At 44.9% G+C, this 19,227-nt stretch overlaps 1 protein-coding gene and 1 long non-coding RNA gene across 6 annotated transcripts in view; one reads left to right on the top strand and one right to left on the bottom strand.

Annotated features, from left to right (window-relative positions):
* The window catches only part of Afg1l (AFG1 like ATPase), a 164,638-nt gene extending 147,132 nt beyond the window's left edge, over positions 1–17,506 (bottom strand). For 2 of the 5 annotated variants that reach the window (XM_034524248.2, XM_076917230.1), the window contains exon 1: positions 17,219–17,506. In XM_034524248.2, the coding sequence (XP_034380139.1) occupies positions 17,219–17,357 (139 nt within the window). In that variant the 5' untranslated portion in view covers positions 17,358–17,506. Of the gene's footprint in view, positions 1–548; positions 669–1,114; positions 1,202–1,245; positions 1,377–17,218 lie in introns of those variants that run through there. The other 3 variants (XM_076917232.1, XM_076917234.1, XM_076917231.1) reach the window with 3 other exon arrangements.
* On the top strand, positions 542–13,921 carry LOC143435317 (uncharacterized). The gene is made up of 4 exons (XR_013105506.1): positions 542–681; positions 2,475–2,682; positions 5,966–6,048; positions 13,791–13,921. It is a non-coding gene; the product is annotated as an uncharacterized LOC143435317 (long non-coding RNA).
* Positions 17,507–19,227: the final 1,721 nt, after the last annotated feature.

Below are 19,227 nucleotides of genomic sequence, written 5' to 3'. Positions count from 1 at the left end.
AAGCTTCCTGGTGAATCAGTACTGGCTCTCTTTCTCCCTGCTGGAACTCTGCCCTCCAACATGGTAGGGTCATAGGTCATCACTGTGCTGGCAAAACCCTTCCAAACCGGCAGCCAGAGCAGCTGCGATCAACTAAATGCCCGAAGTCAAAGGGTCAGGGAGAAAGTCTTCTCGTGTGAGTCTACAAGCCCTTGTGATTCACACAGCTGGCTTGAAAGAATCGGGAGGGTAATTAGACTTTTATACAATTACATGTGTCAAATATATTATTATACAGACACTAGATGAAAACAGAAAGGTATAGTCTTCCACTATGACCTCCACTATGGCTATGACCTCTGCTATGAAGCTGACACCAAGTTAGGTCAGATCACAAAGGAAACTCAAAGTCTCAGCGGCTACAACATACAGATGAACCTGCTGGCAAAGAATTTAACCATGGTGCACTTAGGTTTTAAAAGTTAGCCGAGAGCCAGGTGTGGAACACATCTGTGACCCCAACACTCAAGGGGCTGGGGCAGGGGGATAGACACAATTTTGAGACCAACCTGGGCTACGCAGCAAGACTCTGTCACAAGAGCAAAAAGGACTTAGCTGGATATGGTAACACCCTGTGTCATCTCAGCATCTCAGCTGCAGAAGCAGAAGAACCGCAAATCCGAGAACAACCTGGTCAGGGAGGTAAGGAAGGGTGAGAGGAAATGATACAACCTAGGTCAGGGAGGTAAGGAAGGGTGAGAGGAAATGATACTTCCATTGAGATCAGAGGACAGAAAGAATTCAGCCAGGGGAAGGAAGGGAGGCGGCACACAGGCAGGCCGAGAGGCTCAGGAGCTGGTGTGCGTGCACACTCTCGAGAACCCAGTTCAGTTTGGCTCTGGAACCAAGTGGAAGGAGGTGCCAGGGACTACATAGTGGGTTCCTAGCTCAGAAAATGAAAAAAAAAAAAAAAAGTCTAAGTAATGATACTGATCAATACACAAGGCCTTTCACATAGGCATAAGCAGAGTATGAGAGAAGAAGCATGTTATAAGAAGAAAAGATAAAATGTTATCAATTACCAATTATTCCCAATTAATTCACAAGATAAATAAGTATTTCCCAAAATCCTAACCTAAAGCCCTTAGAAAATAACGAAGGACGGGCTGTAGATGGCTCTGTTGGTAAAGTGCCTGCCTGCCAGCCAAGCTTGAGGCCCTCGGGCAGGATCCCAGCAGCCACACGCAGTACAGACTGTAACCCTACCTGGAGGAGGCAGAGCCAGTCGATCCTAGAACTCGCTGGCCAGCCAGTCTAGCAATCGATGAGCTCCAGGTTCAGTGAATGGAAGAAGACAGGACAGAACCTCTGGCCTCCCCCTCAGGGGAACAGGCATGTGCTACAAGCACGTAAGCTGACCACACCCAGAAACAAATCGATAAAGAGCTCCCGACTACCAAAGGTGGAAATTAATGTAAAATGCTCCAAGAGAAAGACCCGTTTCCCTGCACTGGAGGCAGAGGCAGCTGGAGGATTGGGGTTCAAGGTCATCATCAGTTACAAGCTAGAGTTCAAAGGCAACTTAGGATAAGGAGACTGTCTTCACCCTCTGTCTCCTCATCAAAACAAAACAAACAAAACCCCAAACCAGTGAAAGAGCCATGGCCGGGACAGATATTCCAAAGAGAAATGGAATAAACCAATCTTTTGATTTTTTTTTTTAAACTAAAAATAAGAGGACAACTTTTGGCAGTCTGGTCTCTCCTTTCCCCCTGTGAGTCCTGGGGAGAACTCAGGTCACTGGGCTTGGGGAAAGCACCTCTACTCACCATACAGCTCAGGACAGAAAAATCTTACCACTGTTTTTTGGCTTTTGTTTTGTTTTGTTTTGTTTGTTTTCATCAATTTGTAACTACACATTTGTCATTCATTTTAAGAAGATACCATATCTGTATAGCTCACTGTTTGCCAAGTATCTACAGTGCTCATAGGGGCAGAACATACGTGGTAAGCACAGGTCATCTGGGCAGAACATACGTGAAAGCACAGGTCATCTGCTGAGTGAAGCAAGCTATGGGAAGCAACAGATTAACATCTAGAGACTGAAAAACAAAAGGCTTTTAGATTCTACCCTACCATACACCAAGATACCTACCAGGTGATTTGTCTGAGATGGGGCTGTACACAGCCCAGGCTGACCTCAGACTCACTCTGCGCCTAAGCACAGCCTTAAGCCACTCACTCTCCGGTCACCTCCCAAGAGTTGGGATTAGAAATCCACGCCACCACATCCAGATTTACTGCAAATATTTTTTATTCAAAACAAATAAGCCAGGCGTATATGAGTATTTAGCTGGAAGGGGTCTGCAGGCTTTGCAGGGCTCACTCTGCCCATGCCCAGCTTCTGGAGTGCTACAACAGAGACCGCAAAAGCCAAAAGGGTGCTCTGCCCAACAGAAAGTGAGGTTCTATTCTAGTTTGCTCTTTCCCTTCAGATCAAAGGCCGGGAAGGTTTCTCTGCAGGCCCCTAAGAAAGATGGGGTCTCCTGGGCTTTGAGTTTCCCAACTGTAATACAAGCTGCTGGTCATGTTCACCTCCGGCACGGGCGGGCCCAGGACTGAGGCCCACAGCCAGCCCTGAGACTAGAAAATGAAGACGGGGCTTCTGACCAGGGAATGCGCTGTCTTCAGCAGGGTATAAAGGTAAGCCTCAGACCTTTCAGAGTTTTCTATCTACAACACAACTGAACAAGGGAGCTGTACCTAGGCTGGTGGTGTGACACCTGAAATCCCAGTACCCCACAGGTTAAGGCCAGAGGATCTCACATTCTAAAACATCCAGGGCTACGTGGCAAGACCCTACAGGAAGTAGGGAGGAAGAAGGGGCAGAGGGGCTGGGGGCGGGGCTAGACAAAGCAAAAACTTCATGTCATAAAAGTCTATTCAAGTGTCTATTAAGTATAAGCAAGCCAGGCAGTGGTGGCGCACGCCTTTAATCCCAGCACTTGGGAGGCAGAGGCAGGCGGATTTCTGAGTTCAAGGCCAGCCTGGTCTACAGAGTGAGTTCCAGAACAGCCAGGACTACACAGAGAAACCCTGTCTTGAAAAACCAAAAAATAAAAAAAAAAAAAATTTAAATTTAAAAAAAAAAAAAAGTATAAGCAAAGTGTAAGTGTGGGATTGATTATTATCAACCCCAGCCATAAAAACTGTAATTCCCAGGGGGAAAAGCCATACCTGTATTTAGGGTTTTGGGAGCTGCGTGACTGGCTCGTGACTGTGGAGAGCCAGAAACTGCAAACCAGAGCCAGAGTAGCCTGCGTTAGCTTTAGTTCCCTCGGTACCTCTCACTGCCCTCCTCGGTGTCTGACCCGCCAAGCTGGCGACTACCAGGAACTAGATAGCATCTGAGGCCTGAAGCAGACATCTCCCCTTGGCTGGACCCATCCTACTGTAGCGGTTTGAATGAGGACGGTCCTCACAGGCTCATATATTTAAATGTTTGACCTCACTTGGAGAAACATTAGGGAGGGATTAGATGTAGACTTGTTGGAGAAGGTGTGTCACTGGGGTGGGCTCAGAGGTTTCAAAAACGCACACCATTCCCAGTCTCCCCTCACCCTCTCTCTCCCCTTCCTCTTCTTTCCCCTCCCCCCTTTCCCTTGCAGAGGAGCTCTCAGCTACTGCTCCAGAGCCATGCCTGCTACCTAAAATGACATGCTTTCTAAGTCTCCTTGTTCACACCGTTTCATCACAGCAAGCAAAAGTAACTAAGACATTACCCGATTTTGAAATGCTGAGAAAGAGCTGCTCTGTGAGAGGGACAGGCAGATCTTGAAGTAAAATGAAGGGCCTGATGTGCCCCCCTCTTTCAAATAATGAAGTATTTGAAAGTGCCTTGGCTTACCTATGACGCTCTTCTGTAAACCATAAAAACATCATGGAACTGTTACCACACTGGAACATGGTATTTGGGACAATTCCTATAACTAGGAATCATTACATTCCCAGTTATAAATTCAACAAAGAAAAAAAAAATATATATATATAACTAAATTTATACACAGACATATCCACAGCAGTATCATAACTAGTATTAGCTAAAGACTGTAAAAGTATCCCAGTACCTAACAACGTAAAATGGATTTAAAGCTGGGGCACTGGAGGAGCAGAGAAGTGGCCCAACAGTTAAGAGCTCTTGCTGCTCTTACACGGCACCCAGGTTTGGTGCCTATCACCCACGTGGTGGCTCAAACACACCTAACTCCAGTCCCAAGGGCTCCAACACCCTCTTCTGACTTCCCAGGAAACCAAGCTTGCACATGGTGCTCATACATACAAGCAAGCAAAACACTCATATACATGAAATAAATCTAAAAATAAATGTAATTAGCATTAGAAACTAGAGGCTTAGACTAATAATAGAATGCTTGCCTAACATATCTAAGGCTCTGGGTTGGATCCCCAGTTTAGTAAAAGGGGGAAAAAGTTATTTGCTAGGTACACCTATGTGGGTGCATGTGTCCTAGCTACTACTGAGGCCAAGGCAAGAAAATTGCCTGAGTCTAAGAATTTGAGATCCAACACAGTGACCCAGGAGACTGTCAAAAAAAAAAAAAAAAAAAAAGCAAAAAAGCAAAAAAGCAAAACCAAAATATTAACAAAACCCCAAAAACACCTGTGTTTGGTGGTACACTTCTGTAACCCCAACATTCAAGAAGCTGAGTCAGAAAGACAAATAGAAGTTCTAGGGCAGCCTTGTCTACATAACAAGTTCCAGGATAGCCAGGACTACATAGAGGGTGTGTTCCTATATCAAAACAAAAAAACCAAAAATACCCAGAATGCTTAAACACCAAATAAATAAAGACCTTGGTATAGTAAGTCACAGCCACGTATTTAGAGAGAGAACTACAGATTGCTAAACACGAAGAAAACAGTAATTCTGGATTTCTCCACTGAACATTACCTTAGTGAAGTCTCACTGACACAATGTTCAGTGGAGTAATCCAGAGTTGTATTTCTACTTTAGTTTGCTTTCTATTGCTGGGATAAAACACTGACCAAATAGCTTCAGGAGGAAAGGGATTATTTGGCTCACAGGTCCCAGTCAGAGTCTACCATCAAGGAAAGTCAGAGCAGGAACTCAAACAGGAACCGGGAGGCAGGAACTAAACAGAGCCCATGAGGGTGCTGCTGACTGGCTTACTTCTTTGGTTTGCTCAACTACATTTCTGAAACAGGACAACCTGCCTAAGGCCGATGCTGCCCACAGTAGGATAAGCCCTCCTTCACCAATTAGTGATTTTTAAATGCCCCAAAGGCATAATCACAGGCCAATCTGAAGATGTAGTGCAGAAACTTAAAATTAATAAAAAGCTCCTATTTAGGACTTTATGAGCTCTTAACACAGTAAACCTGGGTAAACAGAAGCTACTTAAGCTGCTCTTCTTTGTTGTAAAAGATAAGGTGCAAATTTGAGTTACTTAGCAACCGGGCCTGAGGATAGATACCAAGCCTGAGAATGGCTGTTAGAGTTTGGCCTTTATGGTTAATGTTTAAGAAATAATTGTATAACTGCCCTCATAAATTCTGTAAAATAGTATATAAGCTGCCCTCAGCTATAATTCAGGGTTCTTCTTGCTGGCATACAAGGGAACCCCAGTGCACTTGGTTTCTATCAATTTATCAATTTATTAATAAACCTCATGTTATTGCAGCGAGTCCCACATCCATGAGTGTCTCTGGGGGAGCGTGTCCCCTGGTTTTAGATCATTAAGTCCAACAGTAGCTCCTCAGTTGGGGTTCCTTCTTCCCAGGTCTCTCTAGTTTGTATCAAATTGACCATAACCAGACAGCACATAAATCAGAAACAGACAAACCTATGGTATTCTAACCCAGTTGTCAAATGTGCCTGGGACAGGGTTGGTAATGATCAAAGCCTTGGGATGCATACATGTTCTCTTTCTTTTGCTGAAACCCACAGGTGGTGGTCTATGCCTGTGTACAACACTGAGACAGCTGACACAGGAGGCTTGCTGTGAGTTCAAGGACAACCTCCACAACATAGTAAGTTCCAGCCAAGTGTACATACATAACAAGACTGTCTTTAAAAAAAAAAAAAAAAAAAAAAAAAGTGAAGAAACACTGAATTAGGACTGGCTCCCACCTGCGATCCAAGTACTGGGCACCAGGGAGGCTGAGGCAGGAGAATCACTGCATGTCCCAGAACAGGCAAGGCTAGAGTGGCCTTGTCTCCTCAAGGCTACTTTCTAGAATGTAGTCCCTGCATCAGTGGATCCCTGCGCCACAGTTAACCTTGAGCATTCTCTAAAATCCAAGCAGCATCGGCAGAACTGGAGTCCTCACTGCCCGAGGGCCACCGTCCCCGGGTCAGTGTCAGAGGCTCAGTTACTGCCACCAGCACATCCATACCTTCCTGACAGCTTTCAAGGGACTGTCTCGTAACAGCTATCTGAGCCTCGCAGATGGTGAAGAAGGACCACACAGGCTAATCAGTCCCATTTCAAAGATGAGGAAGTAGACCCAGAATGGAACCAAGATGGCAGTCAAATCTCTCCAGGTCACCCAGGATCACACATGTCCACTGGTCCCCAGACAGAGCTAATGGAAAATTCTTCAATCTTTTTTTTTTTTTTTTTTTTTTTTTTTCTCTGTGTAGTCCTGGCTGTCCTGGAACTCACTCTGTAGACCAGGCTGGCCTCGAACTCAGAAATCCGCCTGCCTCTGCCTCCCAAGTGCTGGGATTAAAGGTGTGTGCCGCCACTGCCCGGCATGGAAAATTCTTCAAGATACCAGTTACAGAAGGAAGAAGCTTCACTTCTTCACAAAGGGGAACAAACACATGCTTAGTTAAATGAATCAAAACTCTATAAGGCATTTCGATTTCTAGTTTAAAATGTTTACCCAACGGCTGGGAGGAAAATGCACAATCAGGAAAAACACATTTAATATTTCTAAAGGGCTGGATTAAAATTTCAGCTGTAAACTTCATTACTGTAATTAGATTTTTAATGCATATTTATTAAACATCATTCAAATACTGTGTACAAATTATTCCTGAGTTATTTGTGCATTTGTGTTGATTCCAGCAAACTGTTAACAGTAGCCACTGACCAGCGATGTCCTGTTACGGAGGCAGAAGCTTGTCCTGGGGTCAGAGGCAGCTCCTTTATGCTCTGTCACATTCTAATCATACCCAAAAGATAAACATTCTGCTTCTTTTTTGAGAAATGAAAGGGTCACAAAGGACTCAAAAAGTCAAGCCTCCTGGGTGACATTGAAGACCCGTGTTTGATTTGGTGACAAGTAAACAGGGTGCAGAATAAAGAAAATCAAATCTTAATTAAACTCTTTCTTTAGAAAAACAACATAAGCCGTCATCAAGGAATGCATCGCACGATGATTTACTTTATTTATAAAAGGCTGATTTAGGGGCTTTAAAAGGGTGCTTTTGATTTAAATAGAAAAATTATGAAAATTAAAACTAAGCGCTTCCCAGTTATCATTCTTTTCCTTAAGAAGGTAGTTAATCTTAAATGTGCCGATGTGTATAATGTTATGGGGGAGGGGGGAGTGCTTTAAATTTCATGATAACAAATCAGTAAAACAGTACCTAAAAATCTGAATAAAACCATTCTGAAGTAATCACAGGGATGGCCCAGCACACTGCTTAACTTCTTAGTATTCACTGTGCTCACAGATAATGAGGACTAAGAGATCTCTTTTCTTTCAAATTATAAAGAAAATGATTGATCGCTTTGTTGTGTTGTTTAATTGAGGCAGGGTCTCATGCAACTCAGACTGGTCTCGAACTCACAATGTAGCTGAATATAACCTTGAGCTTCTAACCCCACCGCCTCCACCTTCTGAGTGCTGGGGCTACAAGTGTGTGCCACCACCTTAGGTTTTATAAGGGAACAAACCCAGGGTATTGTGCATGCTACATAAACACTCTACCTACTGACCTACATTCCCAGCCCCAATTTATTTTAAACTGGATAGATTCATCCACACATAAATGGGGAGTTTTAAATGAAGTCTGCTGGAGTTATATATAAAATATAAAGTAGATGATAACCCTGTGAGAGAACTACCACATTCATGGAATTCCATGTTCATGGATGGAGCTGAATGGCAGTGCACTAAGTGTGACAAGCCAGGCACAGAAAGATGAATGCTGCTCACTGCACTAAGTGTGACAAGCCAGGCACAGAAAGATGAATGCTGCTCACTGCACTAAGTGTGACAAGCCAGGCACAGAAAGACAGATGCTACTCACTGCACTAAGTGTGACAAGCCAGGCACAGAAAGGTGAATGTTGCTCACAGCATGGTCTCACTCACATATGGAAGCTAAAATTGACTTACAGAAGTAGAGAGTTGAATACCTGGCAACTTACTAGAGATGAAGGAGGATAGAAGGCCAGGTAATGAACACCAAAATACAGCAGGCTGACTACAGTTTGTAACTGTTTACTATGTATCTTACTAAGATGTAACAGAGGGGATTTGAGGTTCCCAGCAGAAGCTAGTGAGAAGTGTTGAAGGAGACAGGATGGGTAATTGTCTTGATACATCATTATACACTGTATCTATGTATTCAGTTACTGTACTGAACACCATAGATGTGCATTACTGAAAGAGTTTTTAAAAGGACAAAATAAAATTGTACAGCAACTGGCCCAGAAGTGTCCTCCTGCCAACTAGCTTTCATTAGTGCTGGATGCTATCCCAGCCACTAAGGAGGAGACATCAGTAATCTCAATACACCGCTGGACCCTGAATGCAACAATAATGACCTGACAGACAAGGTGTGTCTGCTGTAGTGGTGGGCATGACTGTTACTGGAGTAACCAACCTTGCTGGATTTGAGGCTTCCTCCATAGGATGAAATTCAAGACTGGTACTACAAATCTAGCTAAAGATGGTGATGGGGGATGTTGCCAGGGAAGACAGGGAGACGACCTACTACTATTGTTTTGTTTTGCTAGATGGTCATGTTGCCAAACTGCCTTCTAGATATATTCACTTGGGGCTGGGGACGTGGCTCAGTGGTTAAGAACATTGGCTGTTCCTCCAGAGGACCAGGTTCAGTTCCTAGCACCCACATGGAAGCTTGCAACTGTCTGTAATTCCAGGTCCAGGGGACGGACCTACATGCAGACAAAACACCAATATACATTTTTTAAAAGCCAAACAAAAACAAACAAACAAACAAACAAACTCATTACAAAATAAATCAATATGTTCATGTACACCTGAAAACTAATGCTGTTCTCAAACTTGGTCTGAGAAACTTCTTCTGCAGTGGGCAGTGGAACCAACTGGTTCTCAACCAACTGGTCCAAGTGCTGAGAACAAGGCACTGCTAAGAGATCAGGCTTGAACAGGGCATCAATATCAACCTACCTATTCCCACATGGCCCACCAAGATTCAGAGAACACCAAAGAGGAGCAGAAAGAACGGAAGGGCGGAGGAAGGGGGCTCAGTGATAGAAAATAGCAATTCTGAATACAACATGGCTGTCGCATGAATAAACTCACAGCAACATGACAGTGGTTAAATACACAAGATTAAGCCAGCCAACATCCCAGCATGAATGAGGGAGGGGCCCACAGGACCCTAACACTAGCTGAGGAGTCAGCACTCTGTGGCTGCTAAGGGACTGACGGAGAACAATTTTTCTTTGGTAGTAAACACACTGGTAGGTTGCCCACTACCCAGTGTACGCACTATGCTCACATAGGCATGGTGGGTTATTTAAAAAAAAAAAAAAAAAGTAAAAAAGTGGGCGAAGCAGTCCATGAACCCCAGCACATAGGAGGCAGAGGCAGATGGACCTTTGTGAGTTCGAGGCCAGCCTGGTCTACATAGTGAGTTCCAGAACAGCCAGGGCTACATAGTGAGACCCTGTCTGAAAAAAAAAAATGGAAGCAGAAGGGAACAAGGTACTGGGAGAGTCTGGGGTCAGGGAGCAGAGATCAAAACACTGAACACATGCATTAAGTTGTCAAATAATACATGTAAAATATGATTTTTAAAAAAGAATTATAGGTTCAGGGTCTGTAACTTCCTAACTGAAACCTGCCACCTGGTAGAGAACACAGACAGAAAACATGCGGATGTGAGTATCCTGTGGGGTGAGAACAATGATAAAAGAAAGTGGAAAAGCTAACCAGGGCCAGCAGGATGGATGGCCCAGCAGGGAAGCATGGTGGCTGCTCATGCCTGACCACCTGAGTGGGCCTTGGAACCTACATAAAGCTGGACAGAGAATTGTCTCCACAAAGTTGTTCTCTGAGCTCCATGTGTGGGCCATACCCCCACACACCAGATACACACACATACACACAATTAATAATGTGGTTTTTTTTCTAAAGAAGAAATAATCAATACAGTGTGATGTTTTTAAGAGATTCATATAACACTCGGAAGGCAGAAGCAGGTGGATTTTTCTGAGTTCGAGGCCAGCCTGATCTACAGAGCAAGTTCCAGGACAGCCAGGGCTACTCAGAGAAACCCTGTCTTGAAAAACCAAATAAATAAATAAATAAATAACAGAGAGAGAGAGAGATCCATACAAGACCAGGCACACTCACAGTAGTGTGGCCCTTGCCAGACATCTCGAAGAGATGGAATTTATATTTTTGCACTTTTTTTTTTTTTTTTTTTTTTTTTTTTTTTTTTTTTTTTTTTTTTTTTTTTTTGGTTTTTCAAGACAGGATTTCTCTGTGTAGCCCTGGCTGTCCTGGAATTCACTCTGTAGACCAGGCTGGCCTCAAACTCAGAAATCTGCCTGCCTCTGCCTCCCAAGTGCTGGGATTAAAGGTGTGCGCCACCACTACCCAGCTTGCCTTTGTTTTCGAGATAGAATTTATAGATGGAGCCCAAGAAACCATCCTGGCCAAGGAGGACAAACAGCAGGAACAGTAACAAACGGCACGTTTTTTGTTTTGTCTTTCTGACTACCTTTTGACTGGTTGGCTGTTTTGACTGGGAGGGGTGGAATAATGAGTATGTGGAGATCAGGGGACAACTTAAGGAACTTGATGCTCTCCCTCCACCGCATCCCAGGGATCAAATCCAGGCCACCAGTCCTGGTGGCAAGCATTGTTACCCACTGAGTCAATTCATCAACCTTCTAAGTTTTTTTTTTTTTTTGTTTTCTCTGTTGTTGTTTTTGGGTTTGGGGGTAAGGGGTTTTAAGATAGTGTCTTCCTGTGTAGCCCAGGCTAACCTGGGACTCAGAATACAGGGCTGCACTTCCACATGAAAGTGTCTTTAAGACTTAGGGGCTGGAAAGACGGCTCAGCAGTTAAGAGCACTGGCTGTTCTAACAGAGGACCTGGGTAGAATCCTCAGCACCCACAAGGCAGCTCACAACCAATTGTAACTCCAGTTCCAGGGAATCCAGCACATTCTTCTGCCCTCTATGGGCACCAGGCGTGCAAGTGATACATAGACATACATGCCGTCAAAACATTCCTACACATACAATGAAATAATAAAATAGAAAAGCCAGAACAAATCTCAGTCACAGGTCAGAAAGAAACAAACGGCACAGGGAAACTAGTATTTCATATACGCAAGAACCGAAACAGACATTCCTCCCACCCCTTGGAGAATTTAGATAGCGTATTACTATCGTGTCCCAAGGCTTTGGTATCTTTTGTTACTGTGGTTCTTTTCATGAAAAGACAAATCCAAAACATTCATATTCCATATTCATCAGCCACTTAAGGGGATAAAACTTTTTAAGTAATCTATTCTAGGCCCCTGGAGTCTGCAAGGGTTTGTTTTTTTTTATTTTAAATTCTTATTTATGTGTTTGGCTTACATATATGTCTTTGTCCCACTTGTGGACGGATGACACTGGATCCCCCTGGAACTGAATCCCCCTGGAACTGGAGTTACAGACAGCTGTCACCCACCATGGGGGTGCTAGGACTCGAACCCAGGTCCTCTGGGAGGGCAGCCAGTGCTCTTAACTGCTGAGCCATCTCCTTGCCCCCAAGTTTGTGGGCTTTTTAATGTGTTTGTGGATCAGCCCTACTACAACTAACCTTCCATCTATCCCAGAACTTTATCTAGTGTTTAAAAGAATAATGGTATTTTTTTAAACTAATCTTTAAAAAAAAAAAAGCAGGCTCAAGAGTGGGCTGGAAGGCAATGCTGGTACACACCTTTAGTCCCAGCACTTGGAAGGCAGGTGCAGGCAGAGTCTAAATTCGAAACCAACCTGGTCTACAAAATGAGTTCCAGGACAGCCAGCGAGGGCTACACAGAGAAAATGTGTCTTGAGAAACAAAGCAAAGGGGGCGGGAACAATGCTGGTCTCTAATAATAAATGTGAGTAATAACAAATGGCCTTGGATTATTTCACATAAGATAGTCACTATGTGAGAAATGAGAAGTACACTCTTCTCAGGAAGGACTCTGCTGAAGATGAGACTGTTGCGAGCTGAACGTAACAGGGTATCATCCAATAGCAACACCTAAAAATACAGTACCTTCCCCAAGACAAAAAGAAAAGAAATCAAGAGACTTGACCCTCACAGTCTCTTGCCCCTACCAAACACACTTTTCTTAGGCTAGCTCAAATAAAGCAGAATTTTAGGCAGGAGTTTTTTTTCTGTTGGAAAACCCAGAGACGCCCTCCTCTTCTGCATCTGTCCCAGTTCTCCATGCCTTCTCCACTCTTCTTGGAGGCCTTCTTTTCATAAAGTGTAAGTCTTCCTTGGGACCTGTTTTTCTCCTTTCTGCTCTGCAGACCTGCCCACGCAAGTCCTCTGTTCTCCTGCTCCCCCGGCCTCCTATTCCTTCCTTCCCTCTCACACCCTGAAACTAGCTGGACTCCCAAAACTAGCACCATCACCAATACCCCAAGTTTAACCAGTCAAGACTGAATCTTGGGGCTGGAGGGATGGCTTAGTGGTTATAAATGCTCGCTGCTCTTCTAAGGGACCTGAGTTGTTTTATTTAAAAAAACAAAACACAAAACAAACAAACAAACAAAAACCTCAGTGGTTAAGAGCACTCACTACTCTTCCAAAGGTCCTGAGTTCAATTCCCAGCACCCACATGGTGGCTCACAGCTGTCTGATGATGCTGTCTTCTGGTACAAGCACACAAAAGTACCCACATAAAATTAATTAATTAATTAGAAAACAACAATTAAAGCCAAAAAAAAAACAGTGGGACTGCTCCTTTGGGCTTCTTTTCCGCTTTGACTTAGTTTCCCTTGTAAGAGTAGAAAATTTTAAATTGGCCAGTATCTCAGAATAACATGGGACCTTGAACTCGTGAACTCCCGGGAAAGAGCCCCAGGGCAAGAACATACAGAATATTTCTGAAAACTGCAGCTTTGTGTGTCCCAGATAAGAGACACGATCAAGAGCACTCAGCCTGGAGAGTCCTAACTCCTCAGTTTCCCAGCTGTGTGTGCCGATGAGAGACACAATCAAGAGTGCTTCCGCCTAGGAAGTCCCTATTCCCCAGTCCCCTCCCAGCCTGTGGTTTTTGCCTTTATAAGCTTGTGTGATTCTATGTTCGGGGTTCTTCTCTCCTTTCCTCTTGCAAGGGTAAGAGACGAGTCCCAGCGCGCTGGTTTCTGAGTAAAGCCTCTTGCTGGGTTGCATCAAGTGCCGATTTCAGTGGTCACTGACTGGGGCGAGCACAGGTTCCGGGGACTCGAGCAAGGGTCTCCCTCTTCGGGGTTCTTACACCCTTAAATAGCTCAAACTAGGAATTCCACATTGATATTAACTAATCTTCCTTATCTGTTTCAGGACTGTCAATTCTATCAAGAAGCCATCTCTGAATTCCGTCCCCGCCACCCTGTCCTTCACCACGGCAATGTCTAGGCATGACCAAACTGCCTTCTCATCGATTTGAACTTCCAGTCTCAGCGTCCCCCCAACGCCTGGTGTTTCCAAGCAGCCCCAGGAGGGCATGTGCGGAGACAGACCGGACCACTTTTATTCTTCCACTACCTTATCTTGCTGAGCCTAGACAGCCCGCGAAGCGTCCACGGTGGAACTTTGAACCCAAATGGCGGCTCCTGTCCCAGGTTCATTTCTGGCCCCTCTCCCCCAGAACCATAAAAACCAGTAAGTGTCATAGGCTGTTCTCTGCACACTTGGCTGGAAAGACAAACAAAACAAAACTCAAGACCCTCTTTCAAAAAGAAAAAGAAGAAGAAGCAGCGTGTGTCTACATGTATGTGCATATAAATTTTTTAATAAGAAAAAAGAAAAGAGCTGACTCATCACAATACTTTAGTACTGTAATTTAATTTAATTTAGTACTGTAATTCTGCCTCCCTCCTAAGGCTGGGGCCCAATTCATTCATACAATTCCTTACATTTAGTTTAAGACTTGAAATGAATTAACAAGGTCGTCACATTTCTACCCGCACATTGGCCAGTGTGATTTCTTGGTTGTTAGCCCCTGTTGTTGCTGAGACAGAGTTGGACCTGAACTCACTATGTAGCAAAAGCTGGCCTCAAACTTCGTGTGATGGTCTGGCTTTTTGTTGTCTGATAAAAGGCTTTCCTTTAACTGTTAAGAGGTTTAAAACTGGCCAGGTAAACCGGGTGGTGGTGGCGCTTGCCTTTAATCCCAGCACTTGGGAGGCCGAGGCAGGCAGATTTCTGAGTTCGAGGCCAGCCTGGTCTACAGAGTGAGTTCCAGGACAGCAAGGGCTACACAGAGAAACCCTGTCTCAAAAAACCAAAACCAAAAAAAAAAAAAAAAAAACCTTGCCAGGTGGTGGCACAGGCCTTTAATCCCAGCACTTAGGAGGCAAAGGCAGGTGGATCTCTGTGAGTTCTAAGGCCAGCCTGGTCTACAGAGTGAGTTTGAGAACTGCCAGGGCTATGTAGAGAAACCCTGTCTTTAAAAAAAAAAAAAAAAAGTTTACAACTTTTCATTAAATGAAGATTTATTGAGAGCTAAAGAAAACAGGTAGTGAAAATCAAAAGAACTTAAATTACAGAAAATACCAAAATGCACCTAATGAAAATATACATAGCCCCAAATGAAATTCATAATGTGCTCCTAGGACCCAGTGGGTCGCAGCATTTCGGGACCCATAAACTTTTCAAGGCGGAGTTTACAAAATGGCTGAGCCAGGCCCAGTATTAACATAAGACATTAAAAGCAAAATTAAAGGCCTTACAGAAATGGCCTCATGGTTAAAAGCACGGGCTGCTCTTTCAGAGGATTTAGGCTTGGTTCTCAGCATCCACACAGTCTCTTGTAACTGTCAGTAACTGGAGTTCCAGGGGCCCTGACATCCTCTCCCACCTCTGCAGGCACTATGCATATATGTGGTACACAGCACACATGCAGGCAAACACTAATATATAAGGAAGTGTTAAAGAAACAATGAGGAAATGACCAGCCAGACCTGGTGGGTGCGGGCAGGCAATCCCAGCCACCTAGGAGTTGGAGGAGGACCACAGGCATCAAGCCCCAAATCACTCTGAACTGCAGAGTGAATTCAGAGGCAACCTAGGATGCAATTTAGACTCCATCCCAAAACAAAAGTGTGAAGAACTGAAGCAATCGCTCAGTGGCAGAAGGGCGGCCTAGTGCACACGAGACCTTGGGTGCAAAGCACAGTACTGCCCAAAATCAAGCCAAATCCCGCCCATCCTGTCCTCAGAGTCTCTCCCAGCGCTTCCTTCCTGCCTTTGTTTAAGCGATGCTTTGTTAAATAAAACTTCAAACAAGAGAGAAAAAATAGAGATAAAACAGTGTGAATACTAAACACCCCCTTCCCGGGGTTATTTCTTGATGGGTGGTGGGGGGGCTTCAAGAAAAGGACAGAAACTATAATCCAAATTCAACTGGTGAGATTTAAACTTCAGAATTTCTCTTTGTTATAAAATGGAAGGGAAGCCGGGCAGTGGTGGCGCACGCCTTTAATCCCAGCACTTGGGAGGCAGAGGCAGGTGGATTTCTGAGTTCAAGGTCAGCCTGGTCTACAGAGTGAGTTCCAGGACAGCCAGGGCTACACAGAGAAACTCTGTGTTTTTAAAATGGAAGGGAATGTTTTTACTTTAAAAAAAAAAATTGTTACTGTGCGTGTGTGAGAGAGAGAAAAAGACAGGGGACAAGTGGTGGGTATTGGTCCTTTCCTTCTACCATATGGATCATAGAGATGGAAGTCGGGCTTGATAGCAATCCCTCTGGGCCATGTAAAGCTAACAGTTCTAGTATTTATTTCAATGATTGAAAGAAAAACCTATCTTCAGATGATGAGGATCAGCATTAACATATATATTCTGTTAAATTATATCAATTTATTAAGGTATATAAAGAGGCGCTTGGAGATGAGAAAAGGTAAAGCAGAACTGGGAATGAGGAAGACCATGAGAATAACGACATTCATTTGAAAATATCTGCTCATCGGACACCATTCACCATCCTAAGTGCCAAGGAAATAATGACTCTGGGTTTGCTGTCTTTTGAGTAACCAGTTCAGTGAACAGAGCGGTAAAATTAGCACATCAACAGGAGGTTCTCAAGTTAGTGGCCAGCCTTTACCACACAGTGAAACCACTTGATTATAATTTGGCCTCTAGGCTCCGCTAGCCAAAATACAATCCACTCATTCACAGACACACAACAGTGGAACGAATGAATCAAAGGTCAGGGGCAAAACAGATAGATGGATGGATGTATGGATGCATGCATACATACATAGATAGATACATACATACATACATACATACATACATGGATGAACTGATGCCTCTAGGAATTTAAACCTTAAGAACGGGATCCTCATTTGAGACTGCTTCTAGAAAAAGAGCGGGAAGGGAGGCACAGGGTCTGTGACCAACATGACTTTTAAATCCGCTACCAGCCTTAAGAACACAGATGGGGTGGGGTAAAAGGATCCCCACACAGCACCCCACTCTCCTTTACCCCATCCCTCCAAGCCAGGCACTTGCACACCTGCCCTCTCCAGGTCTCAGCTGCCTGGGAAAGAACTGGGTTGACCTCTGACCCTCAAATGGAGGTTACTCTGGACATCTGCCTGAGCTGCTCAGAACGCCTTCAAGGGTAACGACATACAAAAGGTCAATAGACAAGAACTCGTCTCTAGGATCCTTAAAACCTGTGAAGCCACGGTGCAGCTGGGAGAGATCAGACAGTGGGGTGACCCCAGGGCCTTGCGCGACCCGCTCGTGACACGGTCACTGACCTTTCCAAAGGGGTTTCCCAGGGCCAGGGGCCGGAGGAGGGATTGCGATGACCCGCGCCCCGCACCCAACACCTCTCCCGGTCAGCCGGCTGCGCGCAGCGGAGCGCAGGGTAACCAAGGGCGACCAGGAGGCCGCCATCTTGAACTCCGTACAAGGAGGAAAACTTTATTGTAACCCAGAAGACGCTACGGGGCAGCCGAGTGCCGTAGCGTTCCATAGGCCACGCCTGAGAACGAGGGAGCGCTAAAGAGAGGTGACCTCAAGCTTAGAAAGGCAGCAACGCCTGCCCTTCACGCCTTCCGGTGGGCCTTGGGACTACAAGTCCCGAAAGGCAGCGCGCCTGGAGGAGGCGTGGCCTGACAGCTGTGAGTGCACCACGCCCCACTGAGAGGCGGCAAGGACCAACTCTCCACCCCGCCCTAGTTCTCCGGGCCTGAGAAACTAATTGTAGCTTGTAGTAACAATCCTGAACCTTCTAAGACTGCATAATATGAAGGTGGCCAAGTGGGTCCTTACCTCGTCCAATCTGATATAATATAGACTCAATTTTCTTTTGGAGTTCAACATGTGTCTCCAAAGGGTACCTGAAATGTGTTTCTGCCACTCTCTATTTGAGCTGTTGAATAATAGAAATCATTTTCTACATAGCACATGCTTTCATGCTTTGAAGAAGCTTATAAGTGGGCCAGGATAGCCAAAGGCCCCAGATTGACATCTGGTGGATGTGGTAGTCGGAATGGACTTGAATTTGCGATCGCCCCTATTTGAGTCAGGTGGCCCTTAGGCTAGGTGAAAACTGCCCCTAAAGACAAATAGTGGAATCAAGGAGAGAGCACTGTTGTGGAGAAGTAAGAAGATTATATTTTTGTCTAGGTGTGTGTGCCCTATGTTGAAAGAGGTTTTTCTGGAGGCCAGAAGTGGGCATTGATCCCCCTGGAGCTGGCTGGGGTTAAAGGCAGCTGTGAGCCACTAGACCTGGGTGCTACGAACCAAACCCTTGCCGGCTGCAGAAGTTACACTTTATTTTAACTGTTGAGCCACCTCTCCAGTCCATACAAGATTAACTTTTAACAAAAGATAAAGACCTTGGGGTGGGGGGGTTTGAGGGGGGTCGGGTGTTGCTCAATTGATAGAGTGATTGCCTAGTTAGCAGGAAGCCCAGGGTTCACCAGTTTGGGAAGGAATAGCACATGCTGCAATCGTAGGACTTGGGAAGTGAGGATAGCAAGATTAGAAGTCCAGCTACACAGTTACATAGGCTGGCCTGGTCTACATTAGATCCGTAAAGATAATTTAACAACAACAAAAAAAAGAGGAAACCCTTCAACCATGGATCCCATCTGAAAGACCTGAACATTTAGCTGGGAATTATGGAAAACAAGAAAGTCTGGAGTTTCTAGGAAGGAGAAAACAAAGTTTCAATTGTGTCACCAGAAAAGAGAACACTAAGACGAATTCCAGGAAGCCAGATTGTGGTCACCAGAAGAGGAATTCTGAAGAAACGGGAAATGGAAGGTGTAATCTGGCAGAGTAGCTTTTCTCTGCTAATTTGTCAAAGTCTGTACCCACCCCATGGGAGTGAAAACGGTCTAAAGAGAGACACTTGTGTCCCTCTCTTTGGCTATTACGCTGTTGAAACAATGGCCCCTAAGAAATTGGGCTGGTCCCAAGAATCTCACGAGGCTGAAGCCTGGTGCCAACCGGAAAAGGGAGAAACTTGTCTCTCAGGAAGTGACGTCACACAGTTCAGACAACGTGCCAGACCACCTTGTAGGCCACACTAGAGCAGGGTAATGGTGGGTCAGTGATGGGCAGACCACACCTGGCCTGGACAGCTGACCTGTACCCCCTTCCTATGATTTAAACCTAAGCCTCAGGTCAGGACCCCCAAGATGGATTTGGAAGAGGGGTTTCGTTGAATCTCTGTTTTCTTCCTAACGTGCCTATATTCATTCCCTGCCTCTACGTCCTGAGTGCTGGAATCAAAGGTGTGTGCTACTACTACCAT

The sequence above is a fragment of the Arvicanthis niloticus genome, chromosome 20 (genome assembly GCF_011762505.2).
Source record: "Arvicanthis niloticus isolate mArvNil1 chromosome 20, mArvNil1.pat.X, whole genome shotgun sequence".
Taxonomy (NCBI): Eukaryota; Metazoa; Chordata; class Mammalia; order Rodentia; family Muridae; genus Arvicanthis; species Arvicanthis niloticus.
Note: the sequence above shows the minus strand (reverse complement) of the source record. Positions and strands in the feature narration are given on the sequence as shown.